The sequence below is a fragment of the Lycium ferocissimum genome, chromosome 11 (assembly GCF_029784015.1).
Source record: "Lycium ferocissimum isolate CSIRO_LF1 chromosome 11, AGI_CSIRO_Lferr_CH_V1, whole genome shotgun sequence".
In the NCBI taxonomy this organism is placed as follows: Eukaryota; Viridiplantae; Streptophyta; class Magnoliopsida; order Solanales; family Solanaceae; genus Lycium; species Lycium ferocissimum.
The window spans coordinates 30,108,368-30,135,153 of NC_081352.1; the positions used below are offsets into that span (position 1 = coordinate 30,108,368).

At 33.7% G+C, this 26,786-nt stretch overlaps 2 protein-coding genes and 2 long non-coding RNA genes across 6 annotated transcripts; 3 read left to right on the plus strand and 1 right to left on the minus strand.

The window, feature by feature from the left end:
- The first annotated feature begins 5,400 nt into the window (after positions 1–5,400).
- LOC132036246 (uncharacterized) lies at positions 5,401–14,139 on the plus strand. Of its 2 annotated transcripts, none has more exons than XM_059426529.1 (8): positions 5,401–5,844; positions 9,370–9,573; positions 9,755–10,249; positions 11,313–11,423; positions 11,853–12,032; positions 12,554–12,778; positions 13,521–13,641; positions 13,734–14,139. In XM_059426529.1, exons 1-8 carry the CDS (start codon positions 5,416–5,418, stop codon positions 13,853–13,855), a joined length of 1,887 nt encoding a protein of 628 aa, XP_059282512.1. In that variant the 5' UTR covers positions 5,401–5,415; the 3' UTR covers positions 13,856–14,139. The 2 variants fall into 2 exon arrangements, with proteins under 2 accessions (XP_059282512.1, XP_059282513.1); XM_059426530.1 differs by having other exon boundaries at positions 9,758–10,249.
- A 4,819-nt stretch (positions 14,140–18,958) lies between these two features.
- On the plus strand, positions 18,959–22,049 carry LOC132037002 (uncharacterized). 2 transcript variants are annotated; one of them, XM_059427436.1, is made up of 4 exons: positions 18,961–19,402; positions 20,182–20,864; positions 20,968–21,153; positions 21,264–22,049. In XM_059427436.1, exons 2-4 carry the CDS (start codon positions 20,826–20,828, stop codon positions 21,615–21,617), a joined length of 579 nt encoding a protein of 192 aa, XP_059283419.1. In that variant the 5' UTR covers positions 18,961–19,402; positions 20,182–20,825; the 3' UTR covers positions 21,618–22,049. The 2 variants fall into 2 exon arrangements, 1 of the variants encoding a protein (XP_059283419.1); XR_009409726.1 differs by having other exon boundaries at positions 18,959–19,402; positions 19,841–21,153.
- A 96-nt stretch (positions 22,050–22,145) lies between these two features.
- Positions 22,146–23,181, plus strand: LOC132036280 (uncharacterized). The gene is made up of 2 exons (XR_009409549.1): positions 22,146–22,262; positions 22,423–23,181. It is a non-coding gene; the product is annotated as an uncharacterized LOC132036280 (long non-coding RNA).
- A 180-nt stretch (positions 23,182–23,361) lies between these two features.
- On the minus strand, positions 23,362–25,512 carry LOC132036539 (uncharacterized). The gene is made up of 2 exons (XR_009409606.1): positions 25,107–25,512; positions 23,362–23,815 (listed from the first exon to the last, which is right to left on the minus strand). It is a non-coding gene; the product is annotated as an uncharacterized LOC132036539 (long non-coding RNA).
- Between the last annotated feature and the right edge of the window lie 1,274 nt (positions 25,513–26,786).

Genomic DNA, 26,786 nt, shown 5'->3' on the forward strand with positions numbered 1-26,786 from the left:
ACAAGAATGACTTTTTATAAAATGGAGAAAAAAGTCATGAACTATTGAATAATATGTCAATTTGGTCAACATATTACAACTTGTGATAAATTTGCACGAGAGGTAGAACGAATAGCTTTAAGCCTGACCCATCCATATAATTTATAAACTATTGAGCAATACATGCAATTTTTTTATACATTGTAGAATTTGTGACCAATTGAGCAAATTAACTTTTTATGACTTATTAAAATGTATCAAACTTTTGCATAAAACTGACTTATCCTAATTAAGATGAGAGCATTTTGAATAGTACTGCTCCCTCTATTTCAATTTGGTTGTCTCACTTTCATTTTTAGTCCGTTGCAAAAAAAAAAAAGGTTTTTTTCCTTTTTTGGTAACTAAGTTTTTTTTCTTTTTTGGTAACTCTTTAATTTCAACTTTGCACATGACATGTTTAACACAATAAAGATTAAAAGGTATTTTGGTACACTTTAAAGATATCCCGGGACAACTTGTTCCCCAACCAAACGAGTCCTAAGATTAAAAGGTATTTTGGTACACTTTACATATCTTTAATTTAAAATCATAAGATTCAATTTTATTTTATTTTTACTTTCCCGTATGGAATATAATAATGTCAAAAATCAATCAAACAAATTGAAACAAACTAATATAATATTATGTCTTCCCCCAAAAGTCAAAATCAAACGAACAAATTAACTCCGCCGAATTCCATCTCACTCAAAACCAATTCCCCATTAAAAAAAAAAAAAATCCTTTTTTCTTCCCCAAATTACCCTTCATAACTTACAAATTCTTTCCTAGTCGTGCAATTTCCTGCTTGGCACAGAAGTCAATTACGAACATTCTAGAAGCAGTTGTAACTGGTTTCAATGGCACTGAGAAATGACCTAGTGTAAGAACTTATGATAAATGATTTGACTCGATTTACGTTAGTGGGAAAAAAACGATGTGGAGAAAATGATAAAAACTGACCCTTTATGTTTGAAGTATGTCGACAATAGTCCCTAAAATATACTCTAAACAATTTTGGTCCCTAAAGTCTCCATCAAATATTTAATAAATTTATCTGTTAAATTGACGTGAACTATTGAAAAAACATTAGCGGAAACCAAGCGTTTTTAAAAGGTGTACAGTAATGCATTGCTTTACATATGCCTCAGCAAGGCATAAGCCCTATGGATATTTAATTTTTAGTATTTTGTAAATTAATAAAATAAACATATAAATAAAATATACATTAAAATTATTTAAAAAAGGCCAAAAATAATAAAATTAGTAGGAAAATGTATATTTCTATTATTAACATGCTAACATGTGCATGAACCATTAAAAAGAATCTTGAAAAAGTGTATGACATAAATATGCATAACACCAATAACATGACTATGATGAAACAAATAACTAGAGTTGTAAAAATGATACTCTATCCTAATAATCAAAGATACAATAATATAAAGTTATTGTTTTAAAATTTAAAACTAGATAACAAATTAATACTCATTTTGATATAATTACATTATCTAAACTAAAGAGATACCAAAAGAAATTATAAAACTAAAAACTATTTTGAAAAAGATAAAATGAAGAATGCTAAAAATATTTTGAGGAAAATAAAGCATGAAAAAGGAATATGCAAGCATGGAAGCATTGTAAGAGTTGAAGTACAAAACTCTTTGCTTTATAATTTGAACTTTGCATACAAAGGTCTAATGTGTATCTGTTACTCCGTAAACAACAAAGAGAAAATATTATGAAAATAGGATAAACAATTGATTTTTTTTTTGGATCTTTTGAGATTTTTAGTTAGAGAATTTACTACGAGTTAACTTTTGGATATTTAAATTTTTTTAAAAATATTGATCAAGCAATTTTGGCTCAAATTTTAAAAAGTTCTTGGGGCTTACGCCCTAAAAGAACGCCTGAATGTTGGGGCTTATGCCTAGGCGAACACCCGAAAGGCGGGTGTGTACACCCCATGATACTTACTCCCCGCATGTACCCCTCAGGGTGTTTTCGGTATGCCTAGCCCAAAAAATGCCTTTTAAAACACTGGCCGAAACTCACATTTGGAGATACAATTTTTGAGTTTCTACTATTTTGGTTTCTTTAGAGTTTGGTGCAATATCTGTTATTTTGTGTCTATTTTGGTGTTTAGTAGTATTTTTTTTTTTTTTTTGTGTTGCAGTTTCTAGAATTTGTTGGAATTTTCTAACGGTTTTTTATTAAATCTTTTTTTCTCAAAGTTCGCGTTAAATCTAATCAACAAAATTCGTTAAATATTTGACGGCTCAAAGTGTTAACTTGCCAAATTTGAAGGACCAAAATTGTTCAAAACATATTCCAAACATAAGGATCATTTTTGTCATTTTACCAAACATAAAGTTCATTAAAGAAGGAACTTGAGTTTATTCACACTCAGTACCCTAACAATGGCGTTCACTCTCACTATATCTCCAATCACAAAATATCCTTTTTTCTTCCCCAAATTACCCTTGAGAATTCACAAATTCCCTTGCCCTACCATTTCCTGCTTGGCACAGAAACCATATAAGAACATTCTAGAAGAAGTAACTGATTTTAACGGTGCCGAGAAATCTATCCCTTGTGCACGAACTTATGAAAATGATTTGACTCGATTTACGTTAGTTGGACTGGTGAGTTATTTTATATTATACTTGTATATAAGGGAGGATGGCAAGGATTTGTCGTCCTCACAGGGGTTGAACAGGAATTTCAATTCCTTACACGTGGCTGCTGTAATTTAATTTCCTTGCATTTGCTAATCTCTTGTTTGCAGTGGGCCCACGTCCAATTCCACTTGCTATTTATGACCCTTGCTTTTCATTTTATTACTTCAGTGCTTTATATTATTTACTTATAATGAGAGGGAATTTAAATATTTTATAGTCACTTAGCGTTAGGCTTTTTCTTTCGACTTTCTTAGCCTATTCTCATTTTCTACTTTATTTTCTTATCTATTGCTATGTGAGTTTCTAAAATTGGTGTATATTAATATTTATAATATTTTTTGTGAATCTTTTTTATATGGTACTTTTAGTTTTTATATTTAGTCAAAATAAATATTTTTTATATATAATTAAGAAGATTTTAATAGTTTTATATATCAAATTTATCATTATTTAGATAAGTGAATTTTTACACAACTAAAAAATCATATTAAATGGGCACTCTTTAATTGAGGTGATTTAGTAAAAATGCTTCTTACTTTCTAAGGATAAGTGATTTCTTAAGGGGTGCGCCCAAGCTAATATGGACCGAGTCGACTATTAGATTACCTTTCATATTATTTGTCATTGTACATTTTGGCAAATTTTAAGCAACTTTGGAAAGTGCATGCATTTGTTTGAAAATAAAAAGGAAGTCTAGATATACTCTAAGAAAAATATTGTTTTCTAACTTACAAAAACTTCTATATGATTCAATATATTAGAAACATTGAGAAAGTGTTGAACTACTTTTACAACTAATATAATGTTACAAAAGCAAAATAAAAAGCAAGAGTAGCAAAAAAAAAAAAAAAAAAAAAAAAGTTGTAAATATAAATTTTAATGTAGCGAGCCCGGGCCAAACGACACTAGTATTTTTGTATATAAGACAATCTTTACATGCCATTCTATAAAGCTTAAACACCATTCTAATCCTTCACAAATTTGAGTCGCTTTTTATTCTACTCTCTTCGTCCTAATTTATGTGGCACCGTTCGATTTAGCATAAATTTTAAAAAGAAAATGAAGACTTTTGAAATGTGTGATCTAAAACAAACCTTAAATATTTATGTGGCTACAAATCATTTCATTCAGGGTAAAAAAGGAAATTTTAAAGGTAAATTGTTTCTAATTATAGAAAGATGACATTCTTTGTGATAGACTAAAAAAGAAAGGGTACTACATAAATTGGGACAAAGAAGTATAAGTTTACTTGGGATAATGTAGTGCTTTAAATTTTTATATTTAATCTAAAAAATTATATTTTTATATAACTAAAATGGTAGTAATTTTTGTAAAAAAATTTATCCTTATTTTAGATAAGTAAATTTTTACATAACCTATTAAATTAGTATTATTTAATTAAGGATAATTGTGAAGAAGCTTCTTACTTTCTAGGGTACGAGTAATTGCTTAAGGGGTATGCCCAAACTAAAAAGGGCTTTTACTATGGACTGGAGAAAACCTATTTTGCTTTTTTAATAAGCTCATATGTGCTTGCAAATATAGAAGGTAAAAATTATTGAATGGTGTCGTGTAGTGTTGAACGTTGAAAATGAAGGTAGCGTTATCAATCAAGATCGAATTGTCTTTAAAATCTCTTATTTGGTTAACTAAGAATTAATCTTGGTCTCTAAGGAAGAACTAAGTTCATTTTTGAAGTTCATTTTAATGAGTTTATGTTATTTCTTGAATTAAAATCAAGGTTAAAATCACATCTAACTATCATAAAGCCGCGACACATATAACGAGGATTGAAAAATTAATAAATATCAAAAGAAATCTATTTCTATCTATGAATAAATTATATGCTCACAAATTCATAAAAATAACAAATATTTCAAATTATAATCTTGGTCGAGTTGTAATTATCATATTTTATCATGTTAGTTTGTAGAATATTGAATCACTTAGTTTATAGAATATTGAATCACTTGTGTCCCTTTGATATTTGCTAATTTTCCTACTAAACTTACTTCCTCATAATAAATTTTCTTTAAATTATTCAATTATATGATGAAGAAACTTTAATAATTCAACAAGATATGATTAATCTGCAGTTACATTAAATTGATTATGTAGTAGAAAAATGTGACACAGATTATACTTATGTAATAAAAGTTACGTACTATTTATAGTTTGAGTTTAAGCATGGGTCTTCCGTACCTAGTATATATATAGAGGCGCTAATTTTAGTGTGGCATAAAGACCTTTTCGTTTTATTTATATATGGGACAAAAAACTATGTGGAGAAAATGATATTTATGACCCTTTATGTTTATAGTATGTTGACAATGGTCCCTAAAGTCTCCGTCAAAAGTTTAATTAAAAGAATATTTAGCGGAAACTCATATACGGAGATACAATTTTTTAAAAGTTTTTGGTCTCTTTTTAGAGTTTGGTGTAGTTTTTCGGCTTAATTTCTGTTATTTCTGGTCTATTATGATGTTTAGAGTATAGTTTTTTTGTGTTGCGTTTTCTAGGATTTGATTGTACTTTTCTAGTGTTTTTTATTAGTCGTTAAATCTAATGGATAGAGTTTATTAAATATTTGACAACAGATAAAAAATTTCAGCAAATTTAAAGAAATAAAATTGTTCAAAAAATACGTACAAACAAAAGGGACATTTTTGTCATTTTATCCAAACTATAAATAAGCCCTAGCCTCTGAAAACCCTCAACAATGGCATTCACACTCACTCCCTCTCCACCAAATTCTCTCTCTACGAACAGCACAAATTCCCTAACCATAAAATGTCCATTTTTCTTCCCGAAATTACCCTTCACAACTTACAAATCCCCTCACCGTCGTTCCATTTCCTGCTCGGCTCAGCAAAAGCCAATTTCACCAACGTCAGAGGAGAACATTCTAGAAGAAGTAGCTAATTTTAACGGCGCGGAGAAATGGATACCTTGTGTAAGAACTTATGAGAATGATTTGGCTCGACTTTCGTTAACTGGTGCGGTTGATTTCCAGCAAGCACTTGCTGCTGCTGCTGCGGACGGTGGTGAAGCTGCTGGACAACATATTTCCTCAGGCATGCCTGCTATGGTTGTTGAAACGTTGTTTCCTGGGAATTCTAATGACCGCAGTACTGTTTCTACTAGACTGGTGAGTTTTAGTTGAATAATTAGATTTGTTTTTTTTTTATCACTGTTATGTTGTGGCCAGCTTGTGCTCACCTCGATTACATGTAACAGGTAATTATATCCACTAATGTTCTAGATAGACGACAAGTAATCACGTACTCCCCCGTCCTAGCCAATTTTTTTTGTCCCATAAAATATAAATTGACTGGTTCTTTCCAATTCTACCCTTAGACAATAAATTGACTGGTTCTTTTCAATTCTACCCTTAGATAATAAAGTACTCCCTCCAGATTGAAAAAGAGTCCACTTAGCCATTTGCATATCCCTTAAGAAAATACTATAAATTGACTGGTTCTTTCCAATTCTACCCTTAGACAATAAAGTACTCCCTCCAGATCGAAGTATACCCCTTAAGAAAATACTATAAATTGATTGGTTCTTTCCAATTCTACCCTTAGACAATAAAGTACTCCCTCCAGATCGAAAAAGAGTCACTTAGCCATTTGCATATCCCTTAAGAAAATACTAACTCCCAGACAAAAATAGGTAATTTGACTAAACTACCCCTAATTAAATAGGCATTTGGATTTGATCATACAACACTTAATAGGGGTAAGTATGAAAAAACAAGGTTAATCTTTTCTTGATTTGCTAAGTGGACTCCTTTTTTGATTCGGAGGGAGTAACATCTGAATGATGATTGAAAAAAGCCATATAGTAACTTGGTATTGTTAGATTCTCAATGTCAAAAGGTTTAATTCTTGTGCATGTTCTAATCAAAAGGTAAAAGTAATTTATTTTTATTATATAGGGATAATTTGGTAAACTTGACATTGCATTACTGGTTTCTCAATATGCGTGTTTTTGGATAAGGTGACACTTATTATGGGACGGAGGGAGTAGCATTTTTGCTTTCACAGGAAATTAAACCTGAGACCTCATGATTCTCAGTCAATTTCATTGACTAGTAGTCCACACCTTTTTGGTGCTCTATTTGAATAATTAGACTTCACTTGTGGGAATGAAGTGGAAACAACCTCTTGCAGAAATGCAGTGTAAGGCTATGTAAAAAAACCCTTGTGGGTCTGGCCCTTTTCGGGACCTGCGCATAGCAGGAGCTTAGGGCACCGGGTTGGGTTTTTTTTTTTTTTTTTTTTTTAATTTTTTTTAATTTTTAAATACCTTGTGGATATGCATAATTAACTTCATTTGTTTAATCTACTTGCAATTTAAGTTTTATTCTGTTTATCCGCCTGTATGCCTGCTATGGTTGTTGAAACATTTCCTGGGCCTTCTGATGAGCATAGTTACTAGACTGGTAAGCTAATGTTGAGATACTAATATAATTGTGCTGATATTTTGAATATTTAGAGAATTTAAGCTGAAACGAAAAATACTACCTCCTCTGTTCTAATTTATGTGATAATAGTTTGACTGGACACGGAGTTTAAAAAAAGAAAGGAATATTTTTGAAACTTGTGGTCTGAAACAAATCATAGATATGTTACTACAAATCATTTTATTAAGGGTAAAAGAGAACTTTCCTTTTTGGGACAGACTGAAAAGGAAATTGTACCGCATAAATTGGGACAGAGGGCTTACTTCCTCCGTTCCAATTTATATGTCATACTTCCCTATTTAGTCTGTCTCAATAAGAATGTCACCTTTCTATAATTAGAAATAATTTAACTTAAAACTTCCGCTTTTAACTATTGACGTGATTTACAGTCAGAGAAATTTCTAAGGTTTGTTGTAGACCACAATTATCAAAAGTCTTCCTTTTTAAACTTTGTGCTTAGTCGAACGGTGCCACATGAATTGGAACAGAGGGAATAGATGGTTTGTTCAATCTTCATCAAAACAAATAGATGGTTTCTTCAATCTGTCCAAGCCTTAGTGGATAGAGTTATTTCGTATCTCGTGGAATTAGTCTAGCTGCGCGCAAACTGGCCCGACACAAAAGTTATAAAAGAAATAGACTTTACCTGTGCGTATGTAAATGTAACTTCATTTGCTTAATCGACCTGCGGAGTAAGTTTATTCTGTTTATCCTATATCATTTAGCAAGGTCTAGTCTTGAGACAATGGTAGAATTGCTATTTCCGGGACGCACCAGTCGAGGTGTGGAAATTCTGTTTTATATCACTCGATGACTTGATTGGGACATTCTTGTTTTAACACGTGAAGATGGTGATGAATCGTTCTCATATATTGCGAGAATCTTTTATGACATTTATAAAGAGAGTGATTTATCCAACCTGGAATAACAACCAAAATAACTTCTTTTCTTTAGAGTGAAAAACAGTATATTCAGTTGAATCTGGATACTCTAATAATAAGATCAAATTCAAATTGATATCCCGGAGAAGGGACGAGCACCTACATAACATAGCCAAATCCGTAACTAATGCAGCGTCAAGTTAATCAGTAACCACAACTTCAAGTTTGGTTATGGTAATGATGGAAACAGCCATTTTGTGGAAATGCACAATATATGCCCACTGTTCCACTCACCTTGCAGTAGCTGGGGGCACTCATGGATGGGTTAAGCCATTTATCCTAATTCCTTCATCTTTTAGCTCCCTGTCAAACTTACGTTGTTCCACCAGACGTAGAATGTGGAACATAAGAGACTATTGACATATTCGTTTTGTCAATCTTTAGTCACCTAATTTGAGAATTACGATTCATGGAATTTTGAAAAGAGAGTATGTAGCTCAGATATATATCATAGATCTCTCATTATAGGACAGTACCATCTCAGTTTCTTAAGTCACTTATTTGTATGTTTTTTCTAATAACCGAGAAATTTCTAAAGGCCAGCTGGTGCATGGTTCGAAACGCGGTGTATATTGGGCTCACACCCTCCTCTGCTAAAAATACCAGACTTTTGTTTGTGACATGGTTCGAAATCATGACGTGCGCATAATCCACATCTCGTGCTGCTCTTTTCCCAGTAGACCAAAGCCCTCTGCCTGTATTTGCTGTTTCTTATATAGCTCGTAGAATAATCTAGCTGCTGTTATCAAAGGTGAAACATTTACAGCACAACCAATGATCCTTTTCCTTCAATTTATAAAATTTTCTCGTAGTATTGGAAGTAGGGTTTATTGTTTGAATCCTTTATTTTAAAGAAAAAGGTGATGCTTGAGTAAAAAATAAGAGTAGTAGATCATATCCAATGAAATAAAAAAATAGGAAAAGAATAATTGGATTTCATGTATAGTAGTGGTCTTTGGATGGATTGTAATTATTCAATCTCGTTTCTTCTTAAAAGTATTTGTACTACTTTTATTATAGCAGTTGATTGGCATTTTTCTCATAGGTCGTTATGTCTATTTAGTTTTAAGCTGTTGCTTCTAGCTTGAAGCCTTGTCCTTGAAGTTAATAACTTTGTAGCTGATTTTTATTTTCCTTGAAGTTTAACGCCTATTCTCTGAGACATTGGTAGACTTCTTCCTTACTTTTATTTTGTTGCTGCTCTGTTTATTAGAATAATGTTATCATGAAATATGGTTAGTGTATCTAAACCTTGACATTCTGGCAGTTCTTACCAGCAAGAAAAGTTATGGAGAAAGCCCAAAAGCTTAAAAGTACCCTAACTAAAGAGATGCTTTCTGGCACGACTTCTACAAATATACTTGCCATGACATTTAGACAAGTGACCCTGCAACATCTTTGGAACTTTGAACTAGTGGTTTTTATACCAGGAGCAGAAAGAGATATGGATGATCTTGAAACACCGAGAGAGGTGGGGAACTTTTTATTATTTAATGTGTTACCTTTCCCACTCCCTCCCTGTCTATGTTTTCTATATTTTTATCCTCTCTTCCCATTCATTATGCTCTTTTGTAATACCAGATTTATAATGTCTGCCTTGCAGGTGCTTGGCGATACTGATAGGTTGAGTTCTGTTATTCTTTTCCTAACAGCAGGTACCTCCGTCTTTTGCCATCACCTCATCAGATGAACGAGTCATTTCTGTTATTGCAGAAGTTATTTGTCTTTCTGCTCTCGAAAGCACTAAAAGACATTTGTTAAGTGAGACTCCTGGAGGAGCAACAAAGAAGTTCTTCCCCTGGTTTCACAAGCATAAAAGCGTTGTCTCAAAAGATTCCTCTGTCACTCTATACAACTTACTGGAATATGAGATAGTGGCAAATGCCAATATTTTGCTCCAGAAATTTTCTTTAGAAAGGGTGAATTACAGACCAAGGGAGGGAAGATGGATAAGCAATTGGTTAAGTTCTACTGCATACTCCAAATTGGAACAAATTGGAGGCCCTGAATTTATTGCTTGGCTGAGTGAGTATGTACCTGCTTACAAATTGCAGATTGATGCTGAGAAACTTGGCAATGTGAAATTTGAAGGGTGGAAGAAATCAGCAACAAGTACATGGGAGGTTCTTCTGACTCACTCACAAATGGTAAATCCATGGTCCATGCATCGCTGTTGCTTGCATCACATTTACGGTTAATGGAACGTATATTATACAGCAGATACTTCATCAAAAAGTATCATACAGAGATAACTTATAGCTCCTTTGCCTTTAGGCATCTGTTAGTCATGAGTTACTCAAATAGACATTACTTATCACTGGTGTTGTTTTTGTTTTCGTATTTGTGGACAATTATCAAGAGATCCATTTGTTTCACTGTCTTGTGCAATGTGCATTCCTTTGTTAATTTGATTAATTCACAACCATTAAATTCTCCAATATTTATCTGTGGTTTGCCAGGCACTAGGAAAAAGAACCTAGTCACCCTCACCCTATGGGGTAAGCTAATGCATTGGCGGTGAATTTTCTTTCCGTCTATGGCTACGCAATAAAAGGTTGAAAAGTTGATTGCCTTAATCTTCGGAAGATTTACCACTAGGAATGCACATATGAAGAAAACGTTTAAAACATTTCTGCTGGTACCGAATCTTGAATGGTCGGTTTTGCTGAGGCAATTTCTTGTATGTTGTTGGCCTATAGACTGGTCTTGCTATGTAATTTAAGCTGTTAGGGACATTATAGAATGTTACAATGCCTACTAAGCAGTAATTTAATGTGTGTTCGTGGATTATTTTGACAAACTTGTAGATGCTGAAGATATGGCCACTTTAGTCTTCTAGCTCCTCGGTTTTGGTCTTTCATACATGTTTTTATCCCCAAAGCATAAGGTTCAAAAATTTGCAACCTTGACTTCTCACAGTGCGACGTAAATTAGGTCATCCATGTTATTTTAGTTGATGAGCCTTTCTAGTAGGTGTGTATTTAGTAGTACAAGAAACTGGAGGGTTTGAAGCCAATAGACTATGAACATCTCTGTCATCAAGGGATTATATTTTCCAAGATGTTTCCAAATGCATTTCCTTTCCGGTCTGCATATAAGACTCAGATTAAGGTTTGATGTGATCTACTGGAAGAATTTTCATGCAAAGTCCATGCTTGATGGGCATTATATTATTTCTATTAATTTGTTGATCTTGTTTTACTTTTTCAGGTTGGTCTAGGTGACATTCTAGATATGTATTATGAAGATGTCTATACGCTTCCCTACAAGCAATTGTCATCAGGTGTTGTTGCAAAATCTTTCAACTCGCCCTCTAGCAAGGTATGGCATATACAAGGTCTTTACATGCCCGCTTTAGTTGTTATTGTCCATCCAGTGATAATTTCTTCTGTAACCAGTCTTCTTTTTAAGCTATTTAATTTATAAAAGAATATAGTTTTAATGGAGCACTCTCATTAGTTAGCTAGTTGAAGTATTTGAAATCCCTTTAGGAAGAGTGTGTGTGTTTGGGGGGGGGGGGGGGGGGGGGGGCGTCCTGAGGGGAAGTTTGTGTTTGACTGACACATGAGGCCCTGTGGCTAGCTGGTGTCTTCTTTGATCTTGCCATCCTTCACATTCATGCATTCTCTATCTGTTGGGAGTATGGGATATGAATATAAGTTTTCTTCTATGTAAAAGTGATCGCTTTAAGTACAACAGATGTCTTGTTTAATCAAATGGACAATAATATTTTCTCCTTGTGGATTCTAGAGAAGCATTTCTATGTCAAAGGCAATCTCCATGGTCCTTGCAAGTGGAATTTTTCTTGTTGCTATAAGAATTCTTGGTCAACGTTATCTCCCCAGTAAAAAGCACCATCATCCGGATATTTATCCAGTCAACTCATCTGACATGATCTCTAGTCAGCATCAGTCCATGAAATCTAGCAAGGTATGGATGTTATTAGTTCATCTAGTCTTGTCTCTTCCAAGTTCATTTGTTGACTGTACTCTGGTTGCTTTTGGCTGCTTCATATGAGGGTAGAGAAGTATCTTGTGTTAATTCTCCTTTGAAATGTTTCCACCATCTCCAAATTTCTAAGGATTGTTCAGCTTTGAACAATTACTTCTTCAAAGTACTTCACCTCATATGTGTTTAAAATGCTTGGACTATTTATTGTATCATTCAAGAATTAATTAATTGGTGTTTCTTAAGAAAGAAGATGAAACTAGTTCAATTCAGTTCTTTTACTTGTCATAAGAAGTTTCTATATTCACATTTGTTTGTGCGCCGTTTTACTAAAACGGTTAAACGGTATAATGGATGACACATGCTTTGCGTTATTGGCCACATCAATTGTTTTTGACACTTTTTTAGTTGATTATCACTTCATCCAAGCTATTCTGTCTCTTTTTAATAGTAGGTAATTATTGTTCAATCGTTACAGTGCCAAGTGCTCTTTGTTTCTGTAGTTGGAAGATTACTGTGCCTCTGTCGTTAGGAGAATCAAGGAATTTTACTGTTGGCCTGGAGACATAGTGATGGGTTCTGGCAGCTCTGCATGGATTGGGGAGCTTCCGATATATCTGAAGTATGAGATGGGTTCCAAACATTCAGATCTTAATTCCAGCTCCACGCCATCAGAGGGAATTGAAGATGAGATGAAAGCAGCTGCACAAGATATTGCCAGTTATCAGGTCTCTTTTTAGGAAGCAGTTTCTGGGTTTATTTTCTCGTTTTTGTCGTTGTGAACTTAGAAACACTGCATTAATTATGATAAGCAATTGTCATATTACTTGCTAGTCATGATGAGAATCAAGGACACGGAAAGGCTTTGGTCTTCTGCGAACATTTAACCATATATATTCCATTGGGTATAAGTGAGGAATATAAGAGGTAACCACAGCGTTTTATAGACATGCACAATTAAACAAGCTAGCTATCAAAGCTTGAATACTCGATCTAGCTTAGACCACGCAATATAATCCTGTTCACAACTATAGGACCCCCTTGATAAATGATTCAAAATGAAATGAGCTAATTGGAGTGGGATTTGTCTCTCTGTGAGATCTCTGAATTATAAAATTTAAGCGCTGAAGAACCTGTTGTCATTCCTACACAGTTTTTCCTCAGCTCCTAATGCTTTCTTCTTTCGAAGCTGGATTTCAACTCTTGCTGTTTGTGTTTAGGTTACTTCAGACCACTTCTAGATCATGTGTATTTCTTTTCCAGCCACTTCTAAAATGTTCTTTCATGTCAATACTAGTTTTGCTCATGCTTAGTTTCTATGGTTGGGTGTTCCAAGTTTATTGTTGCTAGTTAAACATGGTTATAGATTTGCCATGAACGTTTTCAATTGACTAGTTCATATCTTCCTGGAAGTAGTTGATTTAGATGTGTTTGTCATAGTTGATGTGCTTATATATGTATGCCAATCAGGTTGTTATATCTACGGATGGTAAAATTGTTGGCTTCCAGCCTACAAGTCGAGTTGCTGTAAATCAATGGGCAGCAAACCCTATAGTGAAAGAGCTCTATGGAGGGAAAAAACTCTCTCCAGGTATACAAACATTCATACTAGCTGTTTCTTTATTTGATTGTCGAATCCTATGAAGATGTTAGTTACTTAGCTAGGACGGTTCTTGAATGTAGGCTTGATAGAACGAGGTCTCAAGATAAGCCGCCCCAGTGATGTTGTTGTACTGGAATTATTGATGTCAGCAAATCCCCAAAGTTCTTTCGCTTTGATAAGGCCAGTTACTGAAAATTGTTGAAGAACATTGAACATCTTTGCACCTCCACATTCAATATTTGTAAATCTAGTTACAGTGCTGGGCAAGACTTTTTCCAGGTACAAGGAAAATTACAATTTCTTTTGTTGTCTTCTACATTGGTTTCCTCCTTAATGATCTTTCATAAGAGTTTGGTTGGCATCACCGGAGCATAGTGTGGTTGAAGAACAAGGTTCTCTCGCATTAATGCAGAAGCGTGTTTGATGAGTCACAATGTGTACAGCCAACTTTCGTACAGAAAAAGACATAAAAGACTTGCTCACAAACTATACTTTTGTCTATTAATTGCATGCACAAGCAAGGAAAGCAGAAAACCACTGGGTGGAAGGAGGTAAAACACCTGATCCATCCCAAATCTTTCGAGCCGCTACTCTTCAAAAAGGGTGTCGTGATCCTTCAAAAGTGCGTATTTTGTAGAAGTCGGCATAAGCCCCTAACTATGTAAAATCGAAGGCCCTCCACCCTTCCCCCCCACTAAAGGAAGGCCAACATTTACATGTATAAAAACTTTTGTTCGGGCAAGAACTGCTTCCTCCTCTAAGAGTGTGATCTTTTTGGTTTTGACTGAAAATAATTGTGCGTCTCTTGAAGTAAAGATGTTATGGAAAAATTTCACCGTGAAGCCAGACCTATAATTAAGTAGGAAGAAAAAAGATTCAAGTGAATTTACTCAGTTCCATGACTTTTACTTCATTTGTTGCATTCACTCTAAATTTAATATTCTTTAAAAAACTTGAAACATATGTGGAGACTGCGAATTGCCCTTATTTTGGGGTGGTATTTAATTTTTGCCCGTGGTCTTTAATTTTTGCCCTTCGTTAGAATTCTTTGGTTTCGGGTTTGAATCCCGTTCAGTAAAAAATTAAAAAAAAAAATTGTAAGACAGAGGTTTGCATGCTTTAGGAGTTGCAAACTCTACCTTGGGTAAAACTCTGCCTTAAGGCAAGGTAAAATTCTGTCTTGCAAATTTAAACCTCAGTCTTATGAAATTTCTTCTTCTTTTTTTTTTTTTTTTTTTTTTATTGAGCTTGGGTTCGAACCCAGAATTTCGGGGTATTAGACGAAGGACAAAAATTAAAGACCATCAATTTGAGGGACAAAAATTAAAGACCACCCCCAAAGAAGTGAAATCCGCATAAAAAATGAATTATTTCTACGAGTGTTTGTTTATCAAATTGACCCATTATTTCAAACTTCAAACTTGAAGTTTGAAAAAGAGGTAGTAGGAGTGTTTTAAGCTTATTCATAAATATTCAACTGTGTTTTCATGTGCAAAGGTTATTTGAACTTTTCGCATAACCTTTTTTAACTTAACTTTAAATATTAGTAGTACTTTTTTTCAAATATAAATCAATTTATGTCCAGACACCTCGTAAATGTTGATGTTACCTTTAACTGGAGATCATAAAAGTGCAAGAACATAAAAATTGCATAAAATCGAGAGCTTTTTGAAAGTAATAGTAGTACATTAATGCGTCTCAATGTGTACTTCGGAATTTTATCATCTACTCCCTTCAGTTTAAAATAGTTGATGTTTTAGTCTCTAAAAATTGATCCAAAGTTATTGATGTTTCACCAAACTAAGAAGATAATTCCAAATTCACCTTAGACATAATCCTAATTTAATGATAATAATATCAACTTAGGAAGAAAAGAATATCATAATTAATGATAGTTTAATCAAAACCCCTCTTAATTTTAGGAGTATGGGAATTCTTTAATTCAAGTGTGCAAACTAGAACATTAATTTTTTTTTTTGGTCCCATCCGATGTGCGGCACCTTGATTGGAGCCCGATTATTTCGGATTCGCGCTACATAGGGTCCATTTGGGAGAAACGCTCTCTATCAAGGATTTTGTCATACACAAAATTTCAACCTGCACTTCCCCCTAAGCTTTTAGGATACCCGTCCGCCGCCCCCACATCCCTTGGTGCTAAATATCAATTACTTTGAACTAGAGAGAGTATTAATTACCACGACCAATCAATTTAATTACCGCGCAATTGTTTGGTTGGCCAATACAAATATACCAAATTCATATAGGCTCGGCAGACGGCACCCGAGGGTGTGGCATAGTAATCAATGAAGTTGGTTGAGCACCATGAGGTCTCAGGTTCAATTCCCAACAGAGACAAAACATTAGGTGATTTGTCTCCATCTGTTCTAGTCTTAGTGGACTGAGTTATCTGATACTTGTTGCTGGTGAGAGGTGATAGGTATCCCGTGAAATTAGTTGAGGTGCACGCAGGTTGGCTCGGATATCATGATTAGCAAAAAAGAAAAAATTCATATAGGCTCGTGTATCTCAGGCGTTTGTTTGCTAGCGATTTAATCCAAAATGGAGGTATACGTGACATTTTAATTTTGATGGGTTATGACTTACCTATTGGATTAAATGAGTTAAATTAGTGTAAGTCGACAGGTCAACATGTAACTCAAACATACGAATCAAATTTAGCGATCGAGAAGTATGTGAATTTGAAAGTAAGCTAATAGTTTTAGAAAGATTCATTAACTCTCACACTTTTTCTTCCACAAATCAAGATAAAAAAAAAAAAGAAGGGAAGGTTGGGTCAAGTTGAGTGGGTTAAGTTATTATTTGTTTAATATATCCATCTTAATCTTAACCAAATCAATCTTTGGGGAATTTGAGTCATGACACGTTTATTGATTTGATCCGTTTTGACTCTTTAAATTTGATTAAGTTATTTTTGGAGGTAGAAATATGAATCATTCAAATATCATCAGATTAAAGATCATTTCTCCATTTTTCTTTCGCGACCATCTATTAACTTATTTTTTTTTTTTAAAAAAATTCTGGAACCTATTTGCTTTTAATAGGTCTAAATCATATAGACCGTGCACACAGTCTTTAAATCATTAAAATATCTGATTAATGACTTTTGTTAAAATATTTTTACCATTGTCCTATTTTATTTATTATAAGTGCTCGCTATCATCCTCAACCACTATTCCCTCCGTTCTTAAGTTATTTATCATTGTAATTAAAAATAATTGTCTCAAATTATTTGTCTTTTTAGAAGTTCAAAACACAATTAGTTATTTTTTTTCTGTTTTACCCTTAGAAAATTTTTGTCATAAATGAGAGATGACACATAAATAAACATTTAATGGAGAGAGATTATAACTTAGACATAAATAACGGTAAAGTTTCAAATTATTTCTTAAGAGACGTTTAAAACAAAAAAAAAAAAAAATTACAAATAATTTGAGACGGGGGAGTAGCATAATTTGCTATGACCATACAACCACCAACCAATCAGCAACCACTACCAATCACCTCTATAACTACATTTTACCACATGATTGCCACCTTGAACCATCGATTTTAATGAAATAATTACCTCCATAATCAGCCATAATTGATAACCACGTCTACCTTAATTATCAACCTTCACGATAAAAGTACAACCATCCCTCTTAATCACCTTCACCATTAATTACAACTATCAATCACTTTTCCATCAACCTCTGCAAAACCACCAACCATGTCAATCACTATTGTACATCGATTACGGTGAAAATTTACTCATACCGGTTGTTTACACCAAATCAATAGATGCATGAAATATGTTTGAATATTTATAACTATCACTTAACCATAATTGATTGTTATATATATTCAGTTCATTAAATCACTTAATTATAACAAATTGCATTGATTTGATGTAAATATCCGATGTGAGTAAGTATTTCAGGCCCCTTCACCAACAGTGATCATCACTGGCCAACACCATACATCACTGACCACCAATACTACCAATTATTAGTGCGGGTAAATTTTTAAAGTGTGATTTATCAAAAGAACAATATATACAAATATTTTATAATATTTTTGTGAATATATATTTATTATTGATTTTTTTAATTCTATAATTGCTAGTTTTAAAAATAAAGATAAATTGTAAATATTTATATGTTGAGAATATAAATTATTTTAATTATCATATATTTAGAAAATAAGATATCTTAACAATCAAATGCACATCAAATTCGTACGTCTTAATCTTAACAATAACTAACAAGACTTAAGAAATTCCTGGAAAATATGGACCTAAAGTAAAATAAGTGATGCAAGGTAAAATTATAACTACTATACTGCAACTTTAACATTTATTAATTTGTTTTCAAGAACAAATATTACAAAGTTTATAAAATAAAACATTTCTATAAAACTTAGGTAATTTACAGGGGCAAGTCAAGGTTGAGGCCAGTAAAGCCTTTTCTTATGCCCCCAAAATTCTTAGGCCTCCAATTTAATACTGGAGTTTATAATTTTATTTTCACTTAGAGAATTCTGAAGATTATAAAATGATCATTAATTTCATAATTGTAATGGTGTGAAAGGCTCCAAGTTGTTCAAGAATAAAAAAAAATGTACAAAATTTATATAAAAAAGAAAGAAGGGAAATTTTTTAACAAAATATATTAGAACTTAGAATTAAACTACTCAGATATTCATATTAATGAATAAATTTTTTACAGCAACATCCAAGTTAATGTATTGCAAACACATGGCTAATATCTTAGTAATTGAATTAGCTTATTATTATAAATATTATTACTATGTAAAGTTCAAGACTATATATCTTCTAAAAATACTACATTAAAACAACAAGTATAAAATTTTTAAAAAGGGAACACATGGGGGAGAAGGTGAATTATCTCAAGAAACAATAGGCATGGAGGAGTCATTTCTAATAGTTCGATGGCATAAATGAGCCAAACTATTGACGAGTGACATAAATGAGCCATTTCTGATAGTTCGATGGCATATTTGAGCCTTTTTCCTGATACAAGGATTTAAAAAAAAATGCTTGAGACAGAAAATTCACAAAAGCTTAACAAGCAGCAGTTGACTATGTTATAATGCACTTCAAAAAATATAGCCTATTACGGCCCGTTTGGAAGAATTTTTGAGAGGTGGATTCTTGAAGTTCGTCAACATGGTTTTTTAACAAGTTTACTTCATCACATTAAGAATTAAGCAACAATTCCGACTCCACTAATTGCTTAGTGAAGTCGGAAGTAGCATATACAGATGACGTTCAACTGTTTCTTGAAGTTCTTTTGTCTTTCTTTTTTTGTTTTTTTCTTTCTTTCAACGGAAAAGGCTCAAATATGCCATCGAACTATCAGAAATGGCTCATTTATGCCACTCGTTGAAAGTTTGGCTCAAATATGCCACTGCCGTTACCTTTTTGGCTCATCCATGCCATTATTCACTAACGGTGGTTTTAAAATACCAGATATGCCACGTGGCAAAAATTTATTGGTCCACGTCACTTAAATGAAAACCAGCCAAAATAAATCCTAATTAAACCAACCCGACCCGTTGACCCGACCCACCCATCTTATACCTATTTCTTTGCCCCTCTTTCATTATGTTATAACGATTAAGCCCTAATCAAACCCATCTCCTCTCCTCTTCTTCCAACATCCATTTCAAGCAAACAAATGTGACTTTCCAACTTTTTTTTGAAGGATTAAAGGAATAGCTCATCAAGGTTAGTTCTTATTTAAACTCAAAAATGGCTATTTAATGTGGTGGGTGGGGTTTAATGTGGTGGGTAAAGAATCTGTCTATGTGGGGTTCATAGCCATGTGATTTTCACGTTTTTTGTCGGTGTAAAGGGATAAAACTATTGCTTAACATGTGAAGTTTCATTCTTTTTATGATTTTGTTCCTCTCTTTTGTGATCCTGAAATGTGTTGTCATTTTAGGGCATTTTATTCACGTTTTTGTCTTTGTAAATGGTGTAAAAGTAGTTTTTAATATGTAAAGTTTCTGTCTTTTTATGATGTTGTTCCTCTCTTCTGTTGTCCCGAAATGTGTTGTCATTTTAGGGTATTTTATTCACGTTTTTGTATTTCCTATGTATGTTGCTGATGTGGTCCCTCATTTTTTCTTTTGTTCTTTTCTTTGCACGTGAACTTTATTGAAGAATGATTGACAAAGTGGAAGTATTATTCAACTTTGGGGGTGAATGGGTCTTTACTCCTCAGATATTATATAATAAGAATCTGGTACATTATTGGCATGGGTTTGACCCAGATTTGCTGTCTTATAAAGACTTATGTGAAGAGTTTGAAAAAGAGATGAATTTTTTTAAAGTTAAACAACTCTTAGTTACTGGACCATCTGGTAGGTACTACATAATTGATGGAGATGATGGTATTAGGGCTTTGCAGTGCCTCCTTTGTTATGAGTTTAGTAAGATTAACTTGTTTGCTGTAGATGATACTGATTTGACAGTCCATACTCATAACATTCTTCAACATTTAGAAACATATCATGTAGATGTTGAGATAGCATCTGATGATGAACTTGGTCTTGGGGACTCTAATTCTCATGTTGATGCTCCATCTGATGTTGAGTATGATGAAGAAGAACGTGAGGGTTTTAACAACCAAAGGAGGAGAGTAGTAAGTGATAGGTTGGAGAATTTTAAGGAATTGGAGAAGGGTATGACATTTTCTGATATTGTGGAAGCTAGAAGAATAATGAATTACTATGCAATGGCTAATGGTTATGGCTTGAAGATTAAAAAAACAGATCCCACTAGGCTAGGTATGCTTGTAGAGATGGATGTCCTTTTAGATGTTCTATTTCAAAGGATAAAAAGAGCTCCACTTTTTGTATCCAAACCTTGAAACCAAAGCATGATTGTGAACCATGTTATAAAAATCCAAGGGCTGATGCTAAGACATTAGCACAATATTTTAAGAGAAAGGTGCAAAACAATCCAAAATACACTGTTAAGGACATGAGAATGGAATTGGAAAAGGATTTCAATTTGAATGTGACAAGTTCCAAGGTTAAAAGGACTAAGTTGATGGTCCTTGAAAAGTTAGAAGGCAATTTCAAAGATGATTTTAACAAGCTTGAAGCATATGGGGCTGAATTAAAACAGTCTAATCCGGGGACTGATGTCGCAATCCAGATTTCAAAAGATGCCTTTGAGCAAGGTAAAAGGAGGTTCTTGAGGATGTACTTGTGTTTTATGCTTTGAAGCTAGGTTGGAAAAGTGGCCTGAGACCACTTATTGGTTTGGATGGTACTTTCTTGAAGGGAAAAGTCCAAGGTCAGTTGTTGGTTGCCATGGGACAAGATTCTATGAACCAATTCTACCCAATTGCATGGGCAATGGTTGACAAGGAAACCACCAGAACATGGTCATGGTTTGTGGAGCTTTTGAAGAGGTCTTTGGATTTAAAAGATGGGGCTGGAGTGACCTTTATTTCTGATATGCAAAAGGTACAAAAATCTTTTTTTTTTCTCATTTTCATTCTGATTTTTTTCAAGTTATTTTCTCTTTTATCATTCTGATTTTTTAAAGTTCTGTTTGTTAATTTTGATTCTGGCAGGGGTTATTGGATTCTGTGAGAAATGTTCTTCCTCAAGCTCATCAAAGATATTGTGCTAAACATATTGAAGCCAATTGGTTAAAAAAATGGAGGAGTGGGGAAATGAGAAAGTTGATGTGGTGGTGGGCTTGGAGCACATATGATGAAGAGTTTAAAGATCAACTCAAAAAGCTAGGCAAATTGGATGAAGTTGCTGCTAAGGACTTGGTAAGGATTTCACCTGAGGCATGGTGTAGAGCATACTTTGATACCAACTGTAAGAACTCAATGGTTGACAACAACTTCACAGAATCCTTTAATTCTTGGATTCTACAAGCAAGGGTATGCCAATTATCAAAATGTTGGAGGAAATAAGGGTCAAGGTAATGGCCTTGCTAGGAGATAATGAAGACAAAGCTAGGAGTTGGAAAACTAATTATAGTCCACAGTGCATGAAGTTGTACAATGATTATAGGGCAATAGCACATGGATGCATTGTTAACTTTAATGGTGATTATGGCTATGAGGTGTCAGAGGGTGATGATAGACATACTGTCAACTTGGAGCAAAATAGATGCACCTGCAGGATGTGGGACTTGTCTGGGATACCCTGCCCTCATGCCATTAAGGCATTTTTGCATAAGAATGTTGATCCAGTGACACAAATTCACTGGTTTTACAGTAAAGAAGCCTATCTGCTGACATACAAGCATAAAATGCAGCCTGTTAGAGGAGTACAGTTCTGGAAAGTTGAACCTGCTCATGCAATGGAGCCACCTGGAATAATCAAAACAGTTGGAAGACCCAAAAATAGAGAGATTCTTAAGAGGAAGGGTGAATCATTGGGATCTATAATGACATGTAGTAAATGTGGAGAAGAAAATCACAATGCAAGGGGTTGTTGGTAAACATTTAGATAAAGTTCTTTAATATGCAATATATTTTACTGGAAGTTTGGATGTTGGATTTATGAGTCGCTGGATTTAAATAGTTGCTAGTTATTGTGGTTTGCTGGTAATAGTTGTTGGATTTGATTTCAAAGCTTCAAGCTTTATTAGTCTCGTAGCTTCATTTGTGACCCTTTTCTTGATTTCAGATTTCATTTATCTAAAGCTAATTCTAGTTGGTTAGTTGCTGATCATTTCAAGTTGTCTTATATTAAAGTTGTCTCATTTTAAAGCTTGTTTGGTTGACAGAAGGAAAAAGCTGGACAAATTCCAAAGAAGGGGAAGGGCAAGGAAAAAACTGGCCAGACCTCAAATGGAACTCAACAATCTGGCCAGAGCTCAAGAAGCAACTGTTATGAACTTGAATTTGGTACACAACAATCTCAACAATCGGGCTTTGAAACTCAAATTGGTACTCAACTATCAATAGCATATGGACCTGATATTGGCGATGACGAAGACCCGACATTGAGGCCAAAAGTCATATCGGAAGCTGATACATTGCTGGCCATGAGGAAGACAAGAATGAGGCCACCAACTGGTGGTAGAAGGATTCAATTCACTGGAGATCCAAGCGGAGTGTCAACTCCAACCAACTTGCCTTATTCACCGACAAAGACAACTTGGAGGGGAAATGAAGCTGTTACATGCACCCAGTTACAAGGTGAAGTCGGGAAAAAGCGTATCAAGATGAAGGCAAGAAAGGGGCAAGGAGAACCAGCCCCTGATGACTGTGACATTTGAATGTTGTTTATTTTGTGATGCTTAAACATTTCAAACATCCTAGCATTTAAAGGTTAAAGTGGTTAACAGTTGGCTTTTGTTATTCTAGTTAGTTTAACCTTTAAAGTTAGCATTCAAATGTTAAGTATGTTATTAGTAAAGTTAAGTATTTTGTGAATGACAGGGAATTATATTAAGTATGTTTTTAGTGAAGCTTTGTGTTATGGAATCATGTTAAGTATGTTGTTAATGAAGCCTTGTCTTGTTAATATCGTTTGTTTGGTGAGGCCTTGTGATTTGGGATATTTGCAGTTCTTGACTTGTGTTTGTTGGTTCATTTTTCTTTGTTGATTCATTTTTCTTGTGCATAGGGCCAGATTCTGATTTTTCACTTGAGAGGTAAAGAAAACATTTGCCCACAATTTCAAGCAAAAATCAGGACATCAATATACTGGACAAAGGGATTATCCGATACATTTTGACAACTTTAAATGGCAACTACAGCACTGAAATCAAAAGATCGATCAAGATTTGTACATATTACCAAAGGGCAACTAGTGCTTCCCCAATATATAGTTAAATACTTGCATCTATGAGAAAACACAAAAAATGTATCTTTATCTATCATTGGTTTCTTCTATGTTTAACCAGTGCGCGAACTCTAGAGCTGAACAATTAATGAAGAGGCTTTATAGTTTGGAAGTTAATAAGTTCTTCAACTCCATTCTAAGAATCTTTTCAGCTGCAGACCGGGTATTGAAGCTCTGAAGTAAACCCTTCTAATCTTCTTGTATGGTACAACCTGGTAGAAACAAAGTCTTCACATCTGCTTGGGAAAGTTCACATCAATCTCTCTTGACGACAAATGCAACTGGAATTTCCCCAGCTTCCTCATCTCTGGCTCTGAACAATCGAATAAGAACAAAGTGGATGAGCACTAGCAACATATAAGGAAATGATGTTATGCAATCCTTTAAAGCTCAGCACAGAAGTTTGGTGATAAAGGACACATAAGCCAAAATAAGTAAAGAAAAAGCTCCTTTTCGTATTGTTGTCATGATTCAATGTCATTTACTGCATAACAACTTGGTATTTTGATTCTCATATATCAAGTATTTTGATTCTCATACTTGGTATTTTGATTCTCATACTTGTTGTCACAAGTATTTACTGCAAAAAAGAAATGGACCGGCTTATCAGAACTTTGTGACAACTTTAGATAGGCTGAAAGCAACCTCTAGGCAATTATCTGCAGCTGACAACTTTATATGTGTTTAAATAACAAAATACCACACACATCATCATATTGGACTTAGATCACATGATATGTGATGAGGCCCAACTCTCACTTTATTAGTATATGAAGGAAGAGCACAAAGAACACAAATAGTCCAAGAGAATAAAGCATTCCAATCTTGCCATAAAACTATTCCAAAGTTACTTAGAATAATCCTATTGCTCTGTTCCATAATCCACATTCAGTAGAAACCTAAAAGATATTGTAATCGAGGACTTACATAAACTACTAGCATATTCACTGTAAGAATGAATTCAATTAAAAGGAGACTTTAGTTTAGGACCTTCCAAAATATTAGACACAAATAAATCTCTATCCAACTTTCACCAATCTAAGAATTCAAATCCATTTAATTACAGTGACATGTTCTCTATCAAGCTAACTTTCAACAATTAATTTACTCTTTTTTCCGTTACAAACTGATATAATACATAAGGCAAAAATGAATATCTTAAAACTCTGTGCCAAAATCGAACACCATCATATAATTTGGATAGGAGAGAGTAGCTTGACACTAGACATGTACCAATGAAGCTACGGGACTAATAAAGCCAAAATCAAGAAAAGGTTTAATCAAGCTATAATTTGGTACATGTCTAGTGTCAAAAAAATTGACATACAAGCCAAATTTAGTTCAAAATTCCAAATTCTTGAAACTTTTCAGCAAAAAAACCATTACAATTCATCAATTGAAAAGGTTTAATCCAAAAAGTTTGGATCTTTACACCACCCCAGATACAAAATTCCAAGTAAACATAAAGCGACACACAAAAAAAAAAAAATCGAATGAAGCTACGGGACCATTTGGACTAAACTCTGTGCCAAAATCGAACACCACCACATTAAACCCCACCCACCACATTAAATAGCCATTTTTGAGTTTAAATAAGAACTAACCTTGATGAGCTATTCCTTTAATCCTTCAAAAAAAGTTGGAAAGTCACATTTGTTTGCTTGAAATGGATGTTGGAAGAAGAGGAGAGGAGATGGGTTTGATTAGGGTTAATCGTTATAACATAATGAAAGAGGGGCAAAGAAATAGGTATAAGATGGGTGGGTCGGGTCAACGGGTCGGGTTGGTTTAATTAGGATTTATTTTGGCTGGTTTTCATTTAAGTGGCGTGGACCAATAAATTTTTGCCACGTGGAAAATCTGGTATTTTAAAACCACCGTTTGTGAATAATGGCATGGATGAGCCAAAAAGGTAACGGCAGTGGCATATTTGAGCCAAACTTTCAACGAGTGGCATAAATGAGCCATTTCTGATAGTTCGATGGCATATTTGAGCCTTTTCCGTTCTTTCAATTCAATTCAATTCAATTGTGGGAATGAACTTATAATTACCGTTAGATACTATATATAGTACTAGCAAAACTGCGCAGTCATATGAGAAAGTTAAAATGTTTCTATTAATTGTTCTTTAATAAACTACATTTTGCATGAACTATTATAATTGATAAATGACCTTTTACAATTGGTAAAATAAACTGACAATGAATATTTTTACACTTTTGTTGTTTCTAATATATCTCCTTACGACATTAAGCTTTCGGCCAAAAAAAAAAAAAATTGAATGATTAAGATTAAGACCTTCATTAATTACAAACAAATGAAGTTTTAGTACAAAAAAAAAAATCTACGAATGATTCCGCAATTACAATATTTATATTGGGAAAATTGATAAAATAACTTTTGAAAGAATTTCATAATAGTCTATAAGTTAAATTATGATCTTTAAAAAATTGGAAGTGAAATGCAAAACTTCAAATTCAGGACCTCTAGCTTCATCTAAATACAACAATCCTCCATAAGTATTTATCAAGCAAATAACATCATTTAACCCTTCAAAATAGAAGCTTTGTAGATACACTCTTTTATCATAGAGAAAAATTCTATGAAATATAGTATAGCATACATGTTATGCCGTTCAAATTTTTTAAGAAATGAAAACACTTGTTAGTAGCTACGAAAAAAATATAAATTCAACACATATATAGTGTTTCCTTTACTAATGAAAGCTTTGAGGAATTCTGCCTCAATGATCATTTCCTTCTCTCGAGCCATTTCAGTTTTGCTGCCTTGTTTGGTTCAAAATTCAATAACAATCATAATTTCCATGTTTTCACCATAGTAACTATCCACAGGAAGAGGAGCACCATCCACAACATTGCCGCTCCCAAGAATCTGGTATTACCATAAATTAGACCATAAAATAACCTTGATCCTATATTGATTGGACATAATTTTGGCATTGTTCTTTCCATTGTATCATGAGCTACACGACATTGATGTTTCATAACAACATATACTTCAATCTCCTCATACTATAATTTCCTTTGGAACTAACAATACATCCAACTCGAAATTTCAAGAGGAAAGAAAGATGTCATGTTCGAATGATCATAAATCTTTCTAACATTGCTTCATTCAAAATACATTCATACTATTCAAAAGAAGGGTGTACCACTTTTTTCCCAAATTTATATTTTCTCAGTAGTTATTAAACTCGGGAAGCAAATTTCTGTTAACATTTGAAAGAGAAACCACTATAATTTATACTCTCATAGTAGGCATAC

Coding starts and splice junctions, on each gene's coding strand:
- LOC132036246 (XM_059426529.1), top strand. CDS start 5,416: ATGGCATTCACACTCACTCCCTCTCCACCAAATTCTCTCTCTACGAAC. Junction 5,845..9,369: donor GTACTGTTTCTACTAGACTG/GTGAGTTTTAGT, acceptor ACATTCTGGCAG/TTCTTACCAGCAAGAAAAGT. Junction 11,424..11,852: donor TCAACTCGCCCTCTAGCAAG/GTATGGCATATA, acceptor TGTGGATTCTAG/AGAAGCATTTCTATGTCAAA.
- LOC132037002 (XM_059427436.1), top strand. CDS start 20,826: ATGTCGCAATCCAGATTTCAAAAGATGCCTTTGAGCAAG. Junction 20,865..20,967: donor AAAAGATGCCTTTGAGCAAG/GTAAAAGGAGGT, acceptor ACTTTCTTGAAG/GGAAAAGTCCAAGGTCAGTT. Junction 21,154..21,263: donor TTATTTCTGATATGCAAAAG/GTACAAAAATCT, acceptor TGATTCTGGCAG/GGGTTATTGGATTCTGTGAG.